The sequence below is a fragment of the Dasypus novemcinctus genome, chromosome 16 (assembly GCF_030445035.2).
Source record: "Dasypus novemcinctus isolate mDasNov1 chromosome 16, mDasNov1.1.hap2, whole genome shotgun sequence".
NCBI classification, from domain to species: domain Eukaryota; kingdom Metazoa; phylum Chordata; class Mammalia; order Cingulata; family Dasypodidae; genus Dasypus; species Dasypus novemcinctus.
In genome coordinates this window covers 7,636,188-7,657,242 of record NC_080688.1, presented here as the reverse complement: position 1 = coordinate 7,657,242, position 21,055 = coordinate 7,636,188, and the positions used below count along the sequence as shown (strand labels likewise).

The window sequence follows — 21,055 nt, the reverse complement described above, 5'->3', positions numbered from 1 at the left end:
CCTCCATCCATTGTCAAAACATTCCCTTCTACCTTTTCATAGTTTTTCCAATAATAAACATTTTTCACCACACTCTTACCTCTTTCTGTCTCTCAATAACCTTTTTTCTAGATTCTATCTCTGTTAGTCTTCTCAATATGCTTATGTCATATCACTGTGGTCAAGCATTATTTGTCCTTTAGTAACTGGCTTATTTCACTCAACATAAGGACATTAAGTTTCATCCATGTTGTCCATGTGTCTATACTTCATTCCTTCTTATAACTGAGTAGTATTCCATTGTACGTATATACCACAATTTGTTTATCCAGTCATCTGTTAATGGACACTTGGGTTGTTTCCAACTTTTGGCAATAGTGAATAATGAACATTGGTGTGCATATAGCTGTTTGTGCCCCTGATTTCAGTTCTTCTGTGTATACACCCAGTAGTGGGATTGCTGAATGATATGGCAGTTCTATAGGTAGATTCCTGAGGGACCACAAAACTGTCCTCCACAAAGGTTGCACCATTCTACAATTCCCACCAGTGCTGTAAAAGTGTTTCCTTTCCTCTCCAGTATCTCTTACCTCTCCAAGTCTTGTTATTCTCTGCTTTTTAATTAGCCTCCAGGACAATAAGTGCAAGATGATATCTCATTGTAGTTTTGAAGTGCATTTCCCTAATATCTAGTGATGTTGGGCAGCTTTACAGGTGCTTTTCAGGCATTTCTATTTCCTCTTTGGAAAATTAACTATTTACATCTTTTGCCCATGTTTTTAAATGGGTTGTCTTTTTTATTTTTGAGATATAGAATTTCTTTATAATACTGCATATTAGATCCTTATTGGAGAAGTTGTTCCCAAATATTTTCTTCCATCAAGTAGGCTGCTTTTTCACTTTCTTGACAAACTCCTTTGAGCAGAAAAGTTTTTGTTGTTGTTTGCTTGTTCATTTGTCCTAATTTTAGGTCACATTTGTTTATTTTTTCTTTCATTGCTTGTGCTTTGGGTATAAAGCTTATGAAACTTTTCCTACTACAAGACCTCATAGATTTTTCCCCACATTATCATTGAGGTCAAGCTTTATGGCCTTGACTCTTATGTTTAGGTTCTGGAAGATCACATTCATTTAATTTTTTCTTTCATAGCTTGTGGAATGGGTGCAAAATTTATGAAACTTGTCCCACAGCAAGATCTCATAGATGCTGTCCATATAACCATTTTGGTTGTGCTTTATGGTCTTGGCTCTTATATTTAGGACCTTGATCCATCTTGAGTTAATTTTTGTATAGGACATGAGATAGTCATCTCTTTTATTCTTTTGGATATGTATATTTTGTTCTCCCAGCATCATTTGTTGAAGAGGTCATTTTGTCCCACATGAGTGGGATTTGTGACCTTGTATAATATCAGTAGACTGTATTTGAGAGTATCTATATGAGAACTCAATCAGTTCCATTGTTCAGTATATATATTCTTGTGACAATATTATGCATTTCTTCAGTTGATAAAGGTATATGGCTTAATTTATCTTTTGTTCTTTTATTTTTAAATAAGCTTTAGATTACATAAATAGCTCTGTAGTATGCTATAAAGTCAGGTAGAATGACCATACATCCTGCCAATGTACTGAACTCTTTTACCAGCTCTAGAAGCTTTGTTGTAGTTTTTTGGGTTTTTCTATGTACAAGATAATGTCTTCTGCAAATAGTGCAATTTTTACTACTTCTTTTCCAATTTGGAAGACTTTTATTTCATTTTCTTGCCTAAGTGTTTGAGCTAACACTTCTAACACAATGTTAAATAAAACCAGTGAAAGTGGGCATCCTTGTTCTGTTTCAGATCTTAGAAAGTCTTTAGTATTTCAACATTTAGTATGATATTAGGTATGGGTTTTTCATATAGAAATTTTATCAGTGGAGTAATTTTCCTTCTATTCCTGCCTTTCAAAGTGTTTATTTTTTAATCAAGAAAGGATGCTGTATTTTGTCAATTGTTTTCTACATCAATAGAGAGGCTCATGTGATTTTTTTCTTTTGATCTGTTAATGTGGTTTATTACTTTGATGGATTTTCTTATGTTGAACTATGCTTTCATACTGGAAAAAAACCTGCTTGCTCATGGAGTATAATTAATTTGATATTTTATTGAATATGATTAGTAAGGATTTTGTTGAGGATTTTAACATGTAAATTTATTAGAGAGATTGTCTCCAGTTTATTTTCTTGTGTTTCTTTTTGTGGCTTTGTTATTAGGGTGATATTGGCATCATAAAATCACTTCTAATTTTCAAGGATTTTATGTAGGATTGGTGTTAGTTCTTTCAAGAATTATTGATAGTGTTCACCCATAAGGCCAACTGGGTCTGAGCTTTACTTGACTGGTAGTTTATTGATGGCTAATTCATTCCTATTTCTTGTGATTTGTCTGATGAGTTCAGTTCCTCCTTTTGTCAATGTAGGTTGTTTGTTTTTCTAGAAATTTGTCTATTTTCTCCAAGTTATCCATCTTGTTGTCATACATTTTTTCAAATTATCCTCTGAAGATACTCTAGTTCTCTGGGATCAGTGTTAATATCCCCTCCCTAATTTTTATTTTTTCTATTTCCAACTTTACTTTTTTTTTTTTTTTGTCTATCTTGGTTTTTCAATTGTATTAATCTTCTCAAAGAACCAGCTTTTGTATTATTATTTTCTAGTAATTTTTTGAATTCTTATTTGCATTTGGTTCTGCCCCTAATCTTTATTTCCTTTTCCTGCTTGTTTAGGGATTAGGTTGTTTTTATTCTATTTCCTCCATGTGTGCTGTTATGTTTTTTATTTTAGCTCTTTCTTCTTTTATAATATTAGTATTTATGGCTATAATGTCCCTTTCAGCACTGCTTTAGATGCATTTCATAGATTTTGATATGTTGTATTGTCATTTCAATTTGTTTCAAGGTAATTATTTTCTTTCTCTTGCAATTTTCTTCTTGATTGACTGATTAAAAATATGTTGTTTTACTTCTTTATCTTTGTATCTCTTCTGTTTCTCTGAAATGTGCATCCTGTTTTATTTATGTATAATGGTCCATACATGTCTATTAAGTCTAGCACCTCTGACATATTATTCAGGGTCTCTGTTTCTTTGTTAACCCTCTGTCAAGGTGTTCTTTCTAATGGTGAAAATGGTATATTAAAGTCCTTCACTCTAATTGCAGAGGTGTCTATTTCTCCCCTTAGATTTCCAGTGTTTGCCGAATATAGTTAGGGGTGCCCTGATTAGTTGCATATATATTTAAGACTGTTCTTTCTTCCTGATAGATTTCCCCTTTTATTAACATATAATGTCCTTTGTCTCTTACAATAGTTTTGCACTTAAAGTCTATTTTGTCTTATATTAGTGTATATATTCCTGCCTTTTTTGGTTATTGTTTCCTTGAAAAATTGTTGACCAACCATGCACTTTCAGCCTCCTTCTATCCCTGGATCTAAAGTGGGTTTCTTGTAGACAGCATATAGATGGGTCTTATTTATCTATCCATTCTGCTAATCTATGACTCCTGGCTGGTGATTTTAACCCATTAACATTCAGTGTTATTTTTGCCAATGAATTACTTGAATTAGCCATATTTTCCTTAGGTTCATGTATGCCATATGTTTTTGTAAAAATTCTCTTTTAATCTTTTTAGTAGTTCTTATACTCTCCTCCAACTCTCTCTCTCTCTGCTGTTTTATTTCCTTCCAATGTGTATAAATCCCTTTAGTATTTTTTGAAGGGCAGGTTTCTTATTGACATACTCTCTTACTTTCTGTTTATCTGTGAATATTTTGACCTCTCCCTCATTTCTGAATGCTAGCTTTGCTAGATGGAGAATTTTTGGCTGGAAGTTGTTTTTTTGTTTGTTTTTTTTTTTCTTTTTAACACCCTAACAATGTCATATGACTGCCTTCTTGCTGCCATAGTTTCAAATAAGAAATCAGCACTTATTCTTATCATGCTTCCCTTGTATGTGATGGTTGTCTTTTCTAGTGCTGCTTTTATTATTCTCTCTTTGTCTTGAGCATTGGATTTTTTGACAAGTTTATATCTTGGAGTAGGCTTCTTAGGAGTTATATTGTTTGGGGTGCACTGCACTTCCTGAGCATGTATGTCCATCTCCTTCAGTAGGTTTGGTGGGTTTTCAGCTATTATTTCCTACAACATTCCTCTGTCCTTTTTGACTTCTCTTCTCACTCTAGGATGCCTATAATGCATATATTTGTGCATTTTGCGATTTCATTCAAATCTATATGTCCCTGCTGAATTTTTCCTATATTTTTATCTATCTGTTCTACTATCTGATTTCAGATGTACTCTCTCCCACATCACTGATTCTTTCCTCTGCCAGTTCAAATCTGCTGCTATGTGCTTCCAGTGTATTTTCAATTTCTTGAATTGGGTCATTCATCTTCCTCATATCTATTAACTTTTTATTTGTGTTTACAATTTCTTCAGTGTATTCTCCCAGTGTCTTCTTCATATCCTTAATCTTTTCCTTCACTTGATTAAGTTGATACATGACATTGGTTTGGACATCTCTGATTAGTTGATCCAGATTCTGCATCTCCTTCTAGTTTTTAGCTTGTTTCTTAGACTGACCATGTCTTCCTGTTTCTTAATATGGCTTTTTTTTTTTTTTTTTTGGTGTCTAGGCATCTATTTTTCTTGATGTATTTATTCAGTTGATTATCTTCTTTCTCTACTCTAGATTTGATTTTGTTGTTGTTGTGTGTGTGGTAAGTTTCACTTGACACCTCTTTCTTCTTATTCCATTTCCTTGATTTTGTCTCTGTTCCCTTGAAAAAAAATTAGCACCAGAAAAAAGAAAAGAATAAGAGAAAAAGAATAATAGTTATAATAATAGTAAAATTAGGAGAGAAACCATACAAGATGTGTGAAAATGAATAATTAACATGAGTAAGTAAGAGGAATAAGATTTTAAAAAGAAACAACACACAGAATAGAGAAAAATCTTCAGAATGAATTAAAAGCCTGGAATGATGAGAATAGAGTGAAATAATAATAGAAAAGAGAAAAAGAAAAAAGTAGAAAAGAAAGAAAATGGAGAAAAAAGGAGAGAAATAAAAACAAGAAAAATTCAAGACCATACAAAAAGAGGTAGAATGAGAGAACAAAGGAAAACAAAATATAGAAAAATGAAGGAGAGAAAAGAAATAGCAAAGTTAGAGATTATCAGTAAGCAAACAAAACAAAAGAGGGAAACAAAGTTAGGGGAAACACAACAAACAAGAATGAGGCAGCATCAAATTACTTTAAAAAGGAGAAAGAGAGGAAAAAAAGAACAAAGATCAAAAATAAACCTTGAGAAATGGACTTTCCTCTTATAATCCTAAGTATCTTCTCAGACTGCTGGTGTTCATCAATCAATTACCCTGAAGACTTCCTTCTGCAGGTTTTTGAACAAGGTTTTAGTGAGTAAAATAAGGAAAATAAAAAAGGAAACTTAAAAAAAAAAAGGATATCCAAGGAAAACTAATTAAAAAAAAGAGAATATCTATATGTTCCCTATCATAAAGTTTCAGCTGGATGTCTAATAACCTGATGGACCACTTCTCAAGAGTACTGGATATCAAACCAGAGACCTCATATATGCAAGGCAGGTATTCTTCCCCTGAGCTAACCCATCTCCTTAATTTAGGTGACCTTTCAGAAGGCTATCCACATCCTTTCCCTCATTCAGGATAGAGTCACTGCAGTTTGCTAGAGTCCAGCTGCTTAGGGACCTGTCTTTCCTAGCCTCCTCTCTGATATACTTCCTTTCTTTACCTTGGCAGATAGCTGTGACAGCCTGCCTGTGGAGATCTTCCCCTTTCCCTGTCAAGTCAGTGTTCCTTCTGATATTCAAGGGGGCTCAGCTTGCCCAGTTCACTCAAAGAAACCACTCTCTACACACCCAGACCCCTCTTGCTCTCCAGGAATCTGCCCTCACCCTCTGGAGCTGGGAGCCAGCATTTCCACCTACACTATTTTCCCTGATTGCAGGGTGTATGTACCACTTCCAGCCATGGGTGTGAGCAACTCATGATTTTCCTTTGGCTTCTTTATCTTTCCAGTACCCTCCTAGATGACACAGAACATCTTCTTGTTCTATATATAGCCAAAGCAGTTGACTTGAAGGAAGACATCTGCTCTCCTCTTTGTTAGATGTAATTCACCAGGAATTTTACCCTCATGTAATAACTCAGGGATTCAGGAGAAGAGGACTTCCCAGAGGCCAGGAGATTTAATACTTCTTTGTCTCTCTGTCCCTCACTTCCATGGGAGTTGTGAAGCAGTGACTTGTTTTGTTGTACACCAAAGCAGGTCCCTAAGGAAGACTTTGGCTCTTTTTTCATTGTTTTAGTGAGAGTTGAGCCTTATCTGTCTGGCCTGATAGCCATGTTCTGACAATTCCTAGATAACCTTCTGAAGGCTTATTGTCTGCCTTTGCCTGCTCTTTATTCCCTCAGTCCAGTTAAGCTTATGGAGGTTTGCTGGTTGCTCTTCTAGGCTTACCTCTCTCTAAAGCTGTTTTAAGCACCTGTGAATCTATCACCTCACTGACCCAGCTGTTCTATCTCCTAGAACAAGTGAGTGGTGACATCCTGATTGATTGGTTCCCCCTCCTCTCTCCATGGAGCAGCTCCAGCACTACTGGCATATTTCCTTTTTTTCCCCTGGTCTGCTGACTCTATTATCTTTCCCACTATATCACTTTTCCCAACGTGTTAGCTGGGTGTCATTCTGACACTTTTTTTCCAGTAGTATCCCCACATAAAAAAACCTTCTGGATGGAATGTACTTTCTAAGATGGTTATACAAGTTGTGCCTTCTCATAGAATGAATTTACAAAGTTTCATATTTGTATTTCCCAGAAGTATTAGAGAAATGTTATGTATGTGTATTTATATGAATTCATAAATTTTGTTGTAAATACATATCTTTATGTGGAGATACATTATTCCATAGACAGCCTGAGACTGTGTTTGTGAACAAGCTGAATTCTTAGAATTCTTATACATTTCCCATTCCTGTCATACATACATACAAAGAAAAAATATATTTAGGCATCATTTTTTGGATTAGAATTCTCAGATACACTTAATGAAATATGTATAACTGCATAAATATTCAAATAGCAATGATGATGAATATTTTAAATGAAAAAGACCAAGTTACTTTATTTATATATATATAAATCATTTGTGTTTATGTATGTGTACCCATATGAAATATATGTGCATGTATATTGTCTGTTATTTTTAAATTGGATAACATATGCAATGAATAATGGATTCACACATATAAATTCATGAAATAAAATGTTTCTCATTATTCAGGTTTTTATTTGTGTACTTGAAGATACCAGCAGGAAAAGTACATCTATATATTTTTGGATCATTTCACACTCCTAATTATACCAGCCAATAAATATGTCAAATTCTTCCATATAGTTTGTAACATTTTATATTTCTTAACACCAGGCAGCATACTATTCCATTTGCATTAATAAACTTATTTATACTCATAAACCATATAACACACATGCATTTATCATCCCGCTTTTTAGGTGAGGAAGAAAGTAAAAATGAGTGACATATCTTTAGTCACTAATAAGTGATGGTGCCATGAAGGATGCCCACTCACTCTGAATCCAAAGCAGTATCTGTTGAGTTTTGCCCTGGGATTTGACCACTGTGATTTTCCAGTCCTCAGATGGATTTAGCTGGAGATGGTAAATACATGATTACAGAACTGACTGATATTTTTGTTTACTTCTTTCTAAGAAAACAGATTTGCTTAATTGGAGCATTTAAAGGAAAACAAATAATTGTGCTTGTCCTGTCTCAGGGAATAGGAGGACTGAACAGGGACTTTTTCTCTGAGGGTATTAGAAGTAGAATTATAAATAAGACCAAATAATAGAACCCCAAATAATAGAAACCCCTAGGTGTGTTTAAACATAGTGGATATTTGACAGATTTATTATGCATAGGACTTAAAATGTAGAATTATAAATGAGAACAATAAATAAGAAAATTTGTAGAGAATTTTCTGTTGTATTCAACCACCTTAGTTCGTTGATAATGCTTGGCTCTGACAGCAAAAGAATATGCATCTCTCTTGTGATACCTTGAAGAAAACTATAAAAAGGTAAGTTAGTACATATATATATAGTATTACTGAAATGAAAACAGTATTGTTTTCAGTAATCAAAATTTCATTTGAATAATAGGAATAATGAAAATATTCTTATGTGAGTGGTGAGTTCATTCAACATTGTCAGCCTTGTTTTTGCAGCATAGCTAAAAGTAATATCACATAATCAAATCTAATCTCTGAGTCAGTTAAAAATATAATTGAAATACCAGATTTTTATACTTAACACTTATGTTTGATAGCATATATCCTTTAGAGATTATTCAATAACAGTGAAATATATCTTATACAACATTTGAATTACAAAAAAATATTAATACATAGCTGTTACCTTTTAAAATGGGCAGCTGAAGATATATATTTATTATTTATTTTCTTCTGTGTATTCAAACTAGAAATAATTTCCAAAAGCTTCAAATTCAAGAATTTTGACATTATTAAATTAAAAATTGTATAGTAAATTTTTATTTAACATGAGGTTCTTCACAAGTGTTCTATGAGCTTGACTTTAAATTCAAACAAACATTATTCTTTTGGGGACTTGTTAGTGTGATATATTTTTAAAATAATAAACAGTATAGTGTGGACTTAGTAAGGGGTCCATAGTTTTTACCTGACTGACCTTGGGTTCCATGGAACAAAAAAAAGGTTAATAACTCCTGCTCTATGGCAATAAAAGTTACAGGAGATATCTTTAAATATTATGAGATTTTATAAGATTGTCTCACATTACTGTGGGGGTGCAAAGGTCAAATTATGTAGGGCACTCAACCTGCCATGTTTTAGATGAATTCCCTCAGAGAAACTATCTGAAATAGAGAAGAAAAGTCTCTCTTCTGACTGCTGAAACATCACGTCTCCATTTAAAGCCTTCAGATTGACTAAGAAGTCTCTCACTGCTGAAAGCCATCTCCTCAATTGATTGCAGATACAATTGGCTATAGATAAGTCAACTTGGTAATAATTTAGGTCCACAGAATTTCTTCACAGTAACAATTAGGACATTGCTTGCTTGTTTAAACTATGGGGCACCATTATGTGATCAAGTTGACATGTGCCTAACAATCACATTAAAAAAAGGATATAAGTAAAAAAAAAAAAGATCCTTCACCCGCAGGTGTGTTCAAGCACAAGTGAATGGCTATATGACAAATTTATTTTGCATAGGACTTAAAATGGAAAAATTAACTAGTTTAGAGAAAGATGTATTGATCACAAGCCCTTCATATTCTGAGATACTACTAGTTACTTCAAATGAATAAATGGACACTGCACATTAAAAAGGAACAATTGCTCATCATATATTGATGAGAAAAATAAATTTTAATGAAATAATAGAGCAATATATGAAGTAAAATTTGTGAAAATCACTTAACAAAAGATAACATTTTATTTTAAAACTTAATATTAATACCACTGATTATCTGTACCGTTTTATATCAGACAGTTGAAGGACAAAATGGATGAAGTAAGTAATGCCTTTACAGTAATACTACTGAACATTAATTCATTGACTTCCCCAATCAAAAGACATAGACTAATAAAATGGATAAAATATATGAACCATCTAACCAAAAAAGAGCTGGAGTAAACCAGAAAAACGTAAAATAACATTATAGTGTATGAACAATAATAACTCAGTGCAACTGGCAAATTGTTCCTGTAATCAGTATTCTGTAACTTTTTTCATATAAAATAAACACTTGCTTTTAATTGAAGAGGATTGGAGAGGAGAGATTTTTTTGGATACTTCGTTTTCCTTCAATCGTTCTTATTCATACTCTTTTATTAAAATAATCTATCTGAATCAATAATGATTTAACATGACTACTGTTGAACAAGAGTTTGAGCTTTTCTGCCTCAAAAAATTATGAGCTAGTAAATTGTTATCTGCTGTAATTTATTCAAATAAGAGGTGAGGAATTCCCCAGCAGGAATTTGATTATCTAGAGAGAATTATGGCTTAAATGGAAATTAAATAACTAAACTAATAATTTATTTCATTCTTAGAGAGTATTATTTCCTTTTGTTAAAACTGTAACATAAAAATTAGAATTATTTTAAAATTAATTTCTATTATATTTGATTTATCATTTACATTTATAAATGTTTGTTGCTATGGTTTTTTAAAATAATTAATTATATTAAATCTAACCTGGCCTTGTACTTTCATTTAAAATTTGAAATTAATTTCTATCTATTTTTTTATTTATTTTACAATTTTACAATAAAGGCTTTTTTATAGGTTGATTATTCACTTTGGATAGATTATTTGGTATGTGATTGTATCTCAATAAATCTGCTTAATAAACAAATAAATAATTGTGTAATAGCCAGAAATAGCAGCTATGTACAGTAGGGGAAGCAGATTGAGAGATGGGGAATTTTCTTGTTTGTCTGTTTTTATTATTATCACTGAAATAATGAAAATGCTTTAATAATGATTTAAGTGAAGAACGTATAACTTTGTGATTATACCAAATACAATTGATTGCACACTTTGCATGAAATTTGTATGCTTTATTAATATGTATCAATAAAATTGATTTAATTAACAAAAATTAATATTAATACCACAGTGGTTATCTGTATCCTTTTATATTTGGATTTGCACTTCAGCCTGTCCTGACAATAACAAAATGTTTATATCATTAATTAGCCACTCTAGAGAATCATAATTGAAGTTATCTGTTGGTAAAGATGGAAGAATAGGAAATCAAAAATAATCCAAACTCCAAAATTCTTTTTGACTATCAAAAGTTCCTTCATAGTTCTGTAAAACCATTTTGTGGGACAGAGAACATGAGATGATTAATGATATAATACCAAAACATTTAATAATTAATTATTTTATATTTCTTATATCTTACCTATTTTATATCTACATTTCTCCAGATGTAGAAAGACTCAATCCATTATATATATATATACACACACATTTAATGTACATATATACTCAATAAATCAATTCTATTTAGAGACAACAAAATTAATTCATTTCCAGGAATACAAGTTTGTTTGTTCTGATTTTCAAATAGAACAATTTTGCTCTCTCCCCTTTCCTTTGACGGAAAAGCAAGAATTTTCACAAAAACTTGTAGTAAAGATGCAGTAGAAGAAAAATTCCAAATGAAATCTGAGCCAAGGTTTATTTTTTTCTTTAATTGATTCAACTTGTTTGAAGAAAATGTTTCAATATACTAAAGTTCTCAATTTTCAAACAATTAAATGCATAAAAATAAATCTTAGCAAGCATGTATTTTGTTATTTTTAAAATGCTATATATTTTGCATTCCATTTGTGTTTATATTAGGGTACTATAAAATGAATACATAAGAAAACAGTTTTGAAGTAAAAAATGTATTCTTGTAATACAAATCAGAACTTATATATTTTCAGAAGTGAATTTCAGTTTTGAACCTGAATCCACAAGTTCAATATCTTGTGGATTTTATTTTTAAAGGTTTTTTTTTTTTAAAAGATTTATTTATTTTTATTTCTCTCCCCTTCCCGCCCCCCCCCCCCCCCCCCGGTTGTCTGTTCTCTGTCTTTTTGCTGCGTGTTCTTTGTCTGCTTCTGTTGCTGTCAGAGGCATGGGAATCTGTGTCTCTTTTTCTTGTGTCATCTTGTTGTGCCAGTTCTTAGTGTGTGCAGCGCCATTCCTGGGCAGGCTGCACTTTCTTTTGCGCTGGGTGGCTTTCCTTACGGGGCGCACTCCTTGCGCGTGGGGCTCCCCTACATGGGGGACATCCCTGCATGGCACGGCACTCCTTTGCACGCATCAGCACTGCGCATGGGTCAGCTCCACACAGGTCAAGGAGGCCCGTGGTTTGAACCGCCGACCTCCCATGTGGCAGACGGACGCCCTAACCACTGGCCCCAGTCCGCTGCTTCTTGTGGATTTTAAGTCCTGAATCCACAACGTTCTGAAATACTTTCTGACATTATGTTGTATTTCTCTCAATATTTATTGGAGAACTAATAACTAATATATAGGCTTATGACCCTTAAAATAAGCAAATTTAGTGTAATACAGTATACTTATAATTAAAATTTCATACTTATTAAAGGGTAATGTCAGTTATGTGGAATTAAATGGAATTTCCTACATAGATAGATGGGAATGCTTCCAACCATAAGAAAAATATCACTATACTGCAGCATCCAGTGATTCTGACTACACATTTCCAGGGAATAAGCTAATTATTTCTGCTTTCAGTGAAACTTATATTTGATGTTCTTATAGATGTTTTGCTTTATATAACACAGTTTTTGAGGAACAACTTGAACAATGTAATGAATTTATTATAACAAATTTACCAATCTACTCACACAGTTCTTATTTCTGTAAAATGCATATGAGTCTTTTGAAGTTCTTTACCTTTACCCACTTTTAGACTAGGTTATTGCCCCTTGGAGCATGTAGTTTTTATTTCCCTTCACACAGAGCTCTGCTTTATTAAACACAGTAGAAGTACATCACCAAGCCTGGTGTCAAAATTATATCAGTAATAGCATTTGTTTCTTGTTCCTTTGTTTCTATTGTTTTTGTAGTTTATCATATCATCTACTATCTTTAGAGATTTGACAGTCAAATTACTGATTATTCTTCTCCTTCATGATTTTGTGTTATAAGCTATCAAATTACAAAAAGAAGCAAAGGCAAACTTACCCATCTGGATTTCAATGTAAAGAACACTTAACTCAGATTTCTCCTTTATAAGCCACATTAGGAAATAGATTACAGTAAAGAAAGAGCAAACTTTAAAACTTTTAGATATGATTATGATTCTGGTTCTTTAACTGAACTCTAAAATATAAAATTACTAATGGCATATAGAAAATAGGTAACAAATTTCATTTAGGTCTACACCCATCTAATTTATACAGCGTCTAGCTCTTGTAAAACAGGAGAAAGCAAAACTAGAGAATGTCTTTAAGTATCTATGTTGGATATATTCATATGTAGATTTAGATTTAGTTATAAATATTGATATAGATTTAGATAAATAAATAGATATTGACAAAGTAGGTAAAAAACATATATACATATATATATCTGGAGAGATAAAGAGAAATATAGATTGAAGATTGAAGGTAGATATTTGGAAAGAGATTTTATGTTTGAATTGCTTTTATTTTTTCACCAAATCTACTTATTAATGTTATCCAAATTTCAAAATATTTATATATATTTACATAAAATACAGAGAGTATAGTATCCTGGCAATTTTTGGATAACATTTTAAATCCACATGCAATGACATTGCAATCATAATGAGAACAGTTGTTTGGTACAGATAGAGTTGAAAATACTTGAATATTTAATAGTCATAATTGTATAAATAGGGAAGAGATTTAAGATGGAATATTATAAAATGATGCTAGGATCAATTTGTGGTGGGTCTAAAGAGTTTTGTCTATTGTATCTAGAAGGAGAAAATGGGGAGATGGACTAATCAGACAACTGGAAGAGACTTTGTTCTTCTGGGACTATTTCATCACATCCAAGCTCCCAATTTTCTCTTCTCTATCATCTTCTTGATGTTTCTTGTGACCCTTGCTGGCAATATTATGATGATTATTCTTATTTGGTTGGATTCTAAACTCCATACACCTATGTACTTCCTTCTCAGCCAACTTTCCATCATGGACCTTGTGTATAGCTCCACTATTGTCCCCAAGATAATCACTGATTTCCTGTCTGGGAAGAATAACATTTCCTTTATTAACTGTGGAATTCAGCTCTTCCTCTTCACAACTCTCATTGGATCTGAGTGCCTTCTCCTGGCAGTCATGGCTTATGATCGCTATGTGGCTATATGCCACCCTCTCCAATATTCCATTCTCCTTCGCCCTACAGTCTGTGTCTCCATGGTGGCTGGCTCCTGGCTGGGTGCTCTGCTTAATGCCATGGTCCATGTCATATATACTCTCAATCTCCCTTACTGCACATCCCGGGAAATCCATCATTTCTTTTGTGAGATCCCAGCTCTCCTGAAAATTGTTTGTGCTGATACATCTCATTATGAAAATGGACTTTATATTAGTGGTGTTGTGTTCCTCCTTATCCCATTATCTGGCATTATGATTTCATATAGGCAGATACTTTCTGCAGTTTTAAGATTAGAATCAAAATTTGGTATGAGAAAGGCATTGGCAACCTGTTCTTCTCATATGATTGTGGTGTCTCTCTTCTACGGAGCATCTATCATAATGTACTTTCTCCCCAAGGCCTATCACACAGCTCAGCAGGATGAAGTCGTGTCTGTGTTCTACACTATCCTCACTCCCATGCTCAACCCCCTAATCTACAGTCTACGAAACAAAGAGGTGGGTGGAGCCCTAAGGAAAATGCTCAGAAGATAAGCTTTCTTAAAATATTGATATAATTATTGAGAATAAGAAGCAACAGACCTCATATTTTTATAACAAAGATAGACAAGATGCAATAACCGACTATGACTTTTCTGGAGACAGCTTATGGATACATTTCTTCAACCTACTCTTAACAAAATGTTAATGGACTAGATCTCACCTTCCTTCTGAGCCTCTATTGAGCTTCATTGAACTATTAAGCAGAATGCTCTATATCTGATGAAATCAAGAATTTGCAAGTGCTAACAAACATTACAAAACCCAAATGTCTTTAAATATTAGAGATGAGGAAAAAATGCCTAGTAACAGTAACGTTGATGTTTAATTTTATACTAATCCCTGTTAAATGATGTAACATCATTTAAATATAAATGTTATTGATAAATTGCTCGTGAAGTAAGTTCTGCAAAAGCTTATGCAACATTTACTTTTGAATATATTAGTCTATTGTGAATCACAAACAAATTTTTCTTCTGTTCTCATTACTTAATATTGACAGTGATATTTTTCATATTAGCTAATTGTTAGAAATATGCATGTTTAATAATATTTTTTTAATCAATTGCAACAGTTTAGCATATTAAATATAGTTATCTAGTAAACTGTTATTCATTTTAAGTCATTTCCTATTTATAATTATATGTATATTCAGATTTTAGTATATATACACCTGCACTATATATGAATATATGAACGGCATTCCCACATTCAATCTAATTTTCTTCTTGATACATATCAAGAAGTGAAAATAATGGGTCCAAGGTTATCAATATTTTTGGCTTGTATTTATTTCTCAATACAATTCTGTGTTATATACTTTTAAAATGTAGAAATAGATTTATTCTTATAACATATATGTATATGTAAGACTATATGTGTGCAACCAGGTTCAGAAAAAAATTAGGATACATAGTTTTACACTTCTACTATCTACAATTAAACTTGTAAATATAAAAGGAATCTTACCAGAATTTTATTAAATATTTACTTGTTTAGTAACACACCATAAAAAGTATGTCTGTTTCTTGTAACATTCCTCTATGTGACTTTTTAAATAATGATCTTAGACATGAATTTTTTCTGATCTTCATGATTTCTTATTCATTTAATTGATTTATTTTCATTTATTATTTTTGAAAAAAATCACCTGTGCATTATCACTCTTACAATTTAATGTTGCTATCGCCTTTTGTATATCTGAATTTATGCAACTTTCAATTTTAATATTACTATAAGTATATCTCATCTCATTATATTGTTTTATAAGTCTATTTTTTTGCCAGTGGTTGATCTTTTCCTTTTAAATGTAACTTACAATTCCACTTCCACCAAGCTATATAGTGTGCAATTATATATTTCTAAATATACATCTATTAATTTTTCAACATGTTTAATAATCAACAAATTACCATTATTTCTAAAAGGTTATTTGGTCAGATTTCAACTGACTAAAAGAAGTTATAACAAAAAGTATTTATAGAAATGCTGCCCAGCAAATCCAAATGATTCTTAAGTTTTATATTTACTAATATTTGGTATTGCTTGTCTCTGCTTTTATGTTTTAAAAAACATCTCCTATAGCATATTAATTGCATGATACTTTGTTGTATTGAAATTTTCTGGATCAATGTTCCCTCAGTGCATAAATATGATAGGAGATGTTGTATAATATATATGAACAAAAATAAAATGAAAATTTCCTTAAAAAGAGTGCCTGCAAAAGTTATTTCTTTGCATCAATCACCATCATTTAACTTATGTAATAATTTCACTTTCTTCACATTCAAAAGCTTTCTGATATTGTAAAACAGTTGAATTTATAGTAGCAGTAGCCTGAAATTACATAAACTGATTTGGATTAAATAGTGTAATTCTTTCTGTCATGCCAGAGACAAATTTTTAACTCAATCTAAAGTATAACTAGATCCTCTAATTAATCACAAAGAAAGGGACAAATTGTGTACCTTTGAACACATAAACCCTCATTGTTCTTATCTTTGACGACTATTTATAAACTTACCCAGAAATGGCCTCTCTTCCTTTCCTAGCACATGTATATTGGTAAGACTGTATGTAAAACAATACTAATCTATAGAGAAATAAATAAACATGTTATCAACCATGAGCTAACTGTTTTCTCCATCTGCCTAGCCACAATTACTGATGTAGGAAAGACATCTATTCAAGTCAGGAAGATCTGTAACCTTAGCTGGGATTTTTCATATTTTGAACTATTTGGAATAGCAGGTAATCAAAATTTCTCTTTCTAGGAGATATTCAACTTATCAAAGACTTTGGTCAGTTCCTTAAATTGCTTGAAAGCCAGTAAAACCAAAATTTAAGATTGGTAGTTCTCACATACAAATATAAATTGTTAATACCAAAACATTCAGATCTTGCAAAAATGGACCTACACCTAACTATGGACTTATACAAAGTTGAGAAGACCATTTGGCCTCACCCAACAGAGGCTTCCAACCATTCAACTTCCTCTTCAACTGTCCTTTTTGACCATGTCTATTATCCAGCAATCAGTGGATATTCAGTTCATTGTTCCTTTTTTAATAGCTTAATAGCTTTAATAGCTTTCTTGAGGAATAACTCATGAAGTTTAACTACTGACTGTTAACATACATAATTTTGAAAGTTTGATATCTGTTAATGATTGAATTTTGTTCCTCAGTAAGACATGTTCAGCAGTAATCACCCCAATATGATCTTATTAGGAAGAAGGATATTTGAATATATCTTTATTAATGATGACTCCAAACTGGAAAGAGTGGGAAATATGGCTAGCAACATTATAAAGAGAGCAAATTTAGCAAAGAGAGGGAGAGTGAGAATGAGAGAGAGAGGTACACTTTTTTTTTAAAATGTAATTTTAAAAATTATTTTTTAAAAATGTTAAAGTACACTTTGGTGATGTCCCATTAATTTTCAACTATTGTTTTAAATTACTTATACCTTTTATTCAAACATTTTATTTAAAACTCATGCATAACCCACAAAATTCCCAGCTTTGCCCCCCCCAACAACACCTTACATTTTTGTGACACATTTCTTACACATGAAGAAAAAACATCTTCAAAACACTACTATCTATAGTCCGTAGCTAATATTTGGTATATTTTTCCAGTAAACCCTCCTATTAGTAAGACCATATATTAGTATTATATATTTTTTATAGTTCATGATAGAACATTCTCATGTTTGTACTGTCAACCACAATCCATCATTCAGCAAGGGGTTTATTTTGCTAAATGGTCCCTTGCCTTGTACAATCCATCCAAAGTGTACAATCAGTTGTTTTCAGTTTCATCACAGAGTTGTTCTGTCATCAGCTCAATTTCAGAACATTTTCATTATTCCAAAAGGAAAATTATGTACCACCTTATATCCTTCCCCATTAATAACCTTAGAATTGATATAGTAACTTCATTGCCATTAATGAAAAATATTAAAATTTTACCAATAATTACAGTTAGATTAGTTGTATTTCCCCAGGTGTCTCCATATTCTTAACATGTTTTAATAGAGGGATATCCTTGCCTTTGGGCTATTAAACACAATCATCATGCACCATTGAAATCTCTACATTATACAGTCGCGAGATGATGTGTTCTTAAGCTTTTTGTTCCTGAGACCCTGTATTAGTAAGTGTTCTCTAGGGTTCTCTAGGGAATCAGAACCAACAAAGAATATCTGTCAATAGTAAGAGATATATCAGAGCCTCTCCCTAAGCTGTAGGGATGCACAAGTCCAGGTTCCACAGGCAGGCTGCAACCAGAAGCTCCGATGAAAGTCTAATGAAGATTCTTGACAAGTTCTGGAAGATTTTGACTGTCCAAAGACAAGCTGGGAAATTCTCTCTAATGCTGGAATCACTTCCTCTTTTAAGGGATTCAACTGATTGGGTTAAGCATCACTCGTTACTGATGGCACTCACCCTGATTGATATAATTGTAACCAGCTATCTATGATTTACCACTGCAGGAAATTCAATGGTGTCTTAAGTCCATAAATGCCCTTTTATTACAGTTAGTCCACTGCTTGCTTGTCCAAACAATTGGGCATAATTATCTGTCTGATTTGACACAATAGCCTAACCATCACAGACCCCTTTGCCAGTCAGTGAAAACCAGACTCCTAAGCCCAGTCTATACAGTGCATTATTCAATAAATATATTATTAATATGTCTCCACAAGAACAAAGGTTTTAAATTTAAATTCAAGCTCACAGACCCCTTATTAAGAAACCCTGATCTAAATTATCCTTTACATTTTTTTTCAATTGATATTAACTTCTCTAAACTACCACTTTCAGCTACATACACGTTTATAGTTTGGTAGTGTTATTTAAAATCACTATGTGTTATCATTAACTCTATTAATTTTCATATATTTATAATCCATCTTATTAAATATTTTAGATGCATTCAATGTCAGCTCTCATTCTTAACCCACATTTTATCTCCTCATGACCTATACTCTAAAGCTTAACTGCATGAGTTTACAAATCATATTTAGTTCCCTTTAGTGAGACATACAGTATTTATCCTGTGTCTGGCTTATTTCATTCAACACAATGTCCTCAGGGTTTAACCATGCATCTCAACTTCATTTTTGAATACTGAATAGTATTTCAACAGATGTATATACAAATTTTTATTATCTGCTCATTAGTTAATGGACACATGGATTTTTTTCCATCTTTTTGAAATTGTGAATAATCCCACTGTGAACATCTGTGTGCAAATTTCTGTTTATGCCTTCACTTTCAGTTCTGAATACATTCCTAGTAGCAGGATTGCTAGATCATAAGACACTTTTATGTTTAGATTCCTGAGGAACCACCTAACAGTCTTCCACAGACACTGCAGCATTTTATATTCCACTCAACAGTGACAGAGTTCATATTTCTCCACATCCTCTCCAGCACTTAAAGATTTCTGTTATTTTTTAATGCATAGTAATTCTTAAGATGGAAAATGATATTTCATTGTAGTTTATAACTGCATTTCCATACTAGCTAGAGATGTTGAAAGCCATTTCATCATGTACTTTTTGAGCATTTGTATTTCTTCTTCGGGAAAAATCCTATTTGTCTTTTACCTATTAGTTCAGTGAGTTGCTTGTAGTTTATGGTATTTGAAAAGGCAACCCCAAATTCAATAATATATTTGTTTTAGCTTGCTAGGATGCTGAAAGCAGACACCATAAAATAAGTTGGAATTTTAAAGTTGAAATTTATTAGCTTACAGGCTTGCAGTTTTGAGGCTGAATGAAATGCCAGGTCAAAGCATCATGAGACAATATTTTTTCCTTGAATATGAGCTTCCAGTGATGCTGTACTCCTCTGTCACATGGCAAGGCAAATGGCAGTGTCTGGTCATCTTACCCTTCTCTTCTAAGTTTTATTGCTTTTAACTTCTTGCTTCCCTGGATTTCTTTCTCTCCATATTCATCCTCTTTATAAATTACTCCAGTAAGAGCATTAAGACCTGCTCTGGGCCATGTCTTAAATAAAGTAAACCAATCAAAAGCCATACATGCAATAGTTTTATACCTAGAGGAATGGATTAGCTTTAAGAACATGATTTTCTGGGGTACACACCATTTTAAACAACCACACAGCCCAGAAAAGTAATGGACTTACTATGACAAATGGTTAGTTTCCATCCTAGTCCTGGGCACAGTGGTTGAGATGTACATAATATCAATGAAAGAGGGCTGACTGAGTAGATAGTATATCAAAGTGTGGATTCCAGTGCCCATTTGGATGATGTAGATAAATATGATATTCCCATCTGTGACACTGAAAAGAAAATGGCTATACAAAAAGAAAGAGGGAAGGATTCATTTAGCTATTTAGGAAAAGAGCAAGATTTAGATGATTTGAACTAGCTAACTATTACAAACAATTCAGAATGTTGTCAGACACATAGCTAGCACCCAATAAATATTAGCTTTCATCAAGGTGACCATTATTGATGTTGCTGTTGTCACTGATTTTTAATTATCATTCTTTGTAAATGGAATGGATTCAGGGATGAAGTTTTCCCCATCACTGCTTTGTTGAAATCTTACAAAAACATTTAAAATGTTTGGGAGGCTAGGTCCAAATATTGTGATAGGAAAGAGCCTGAAAGTTTCTTTACTTCTACAATTAGGACATTAAAATTCACACAAGTAAAAAGTAAGCATAAGGGATTATTCTACTGTATGTGAAAAAGTTTAACAAGAAAGAATTCAAAGAAATTTTGTTATAAGGAAAACTGTAGAGGCATATCCATAAGACAGGAGACTTTCTTTAAGGCAATTTAATGCCTGACTCATACCTTAAAAAGCAGGACCATTTAAAATTTGATAATAGAGAAAACTCAAGGCACATAAGAGCAATAAAGTCATTGTTCAACAGAAGTTCAACATCACTGCCAATGCCTGAAGAAGGAGCTTTGGAAGGAAGTGGCCACAATCTCTGAGCTACACTCAGAAGAACCTTTGCAGCTGCAGGA

At 32.6% G+C, this 21,055-nt stretch overlaps 1 protein-coding gene across 1 annotated transcript; it reads left to right on the top strand.

The window, feature by feature from the left end:
- The first annotated feature begins 13,604 nt into the window (after positions 1-13,604).
- Positions 13,605-14,531, top strand: LOC101414092 (olfactory receptor 2T2-like). The gene has a single exon (XM_004463532.1). The coding sequence runs from the start codon at positions 13,605-13,607 to the stop codon at positions 14,529-14,531; it is 927 nt and encodes a 308-aa protein (XP_004463589.1).
- Positions 14,532-21,055: the final 6,524 nt, after the last annotated feature.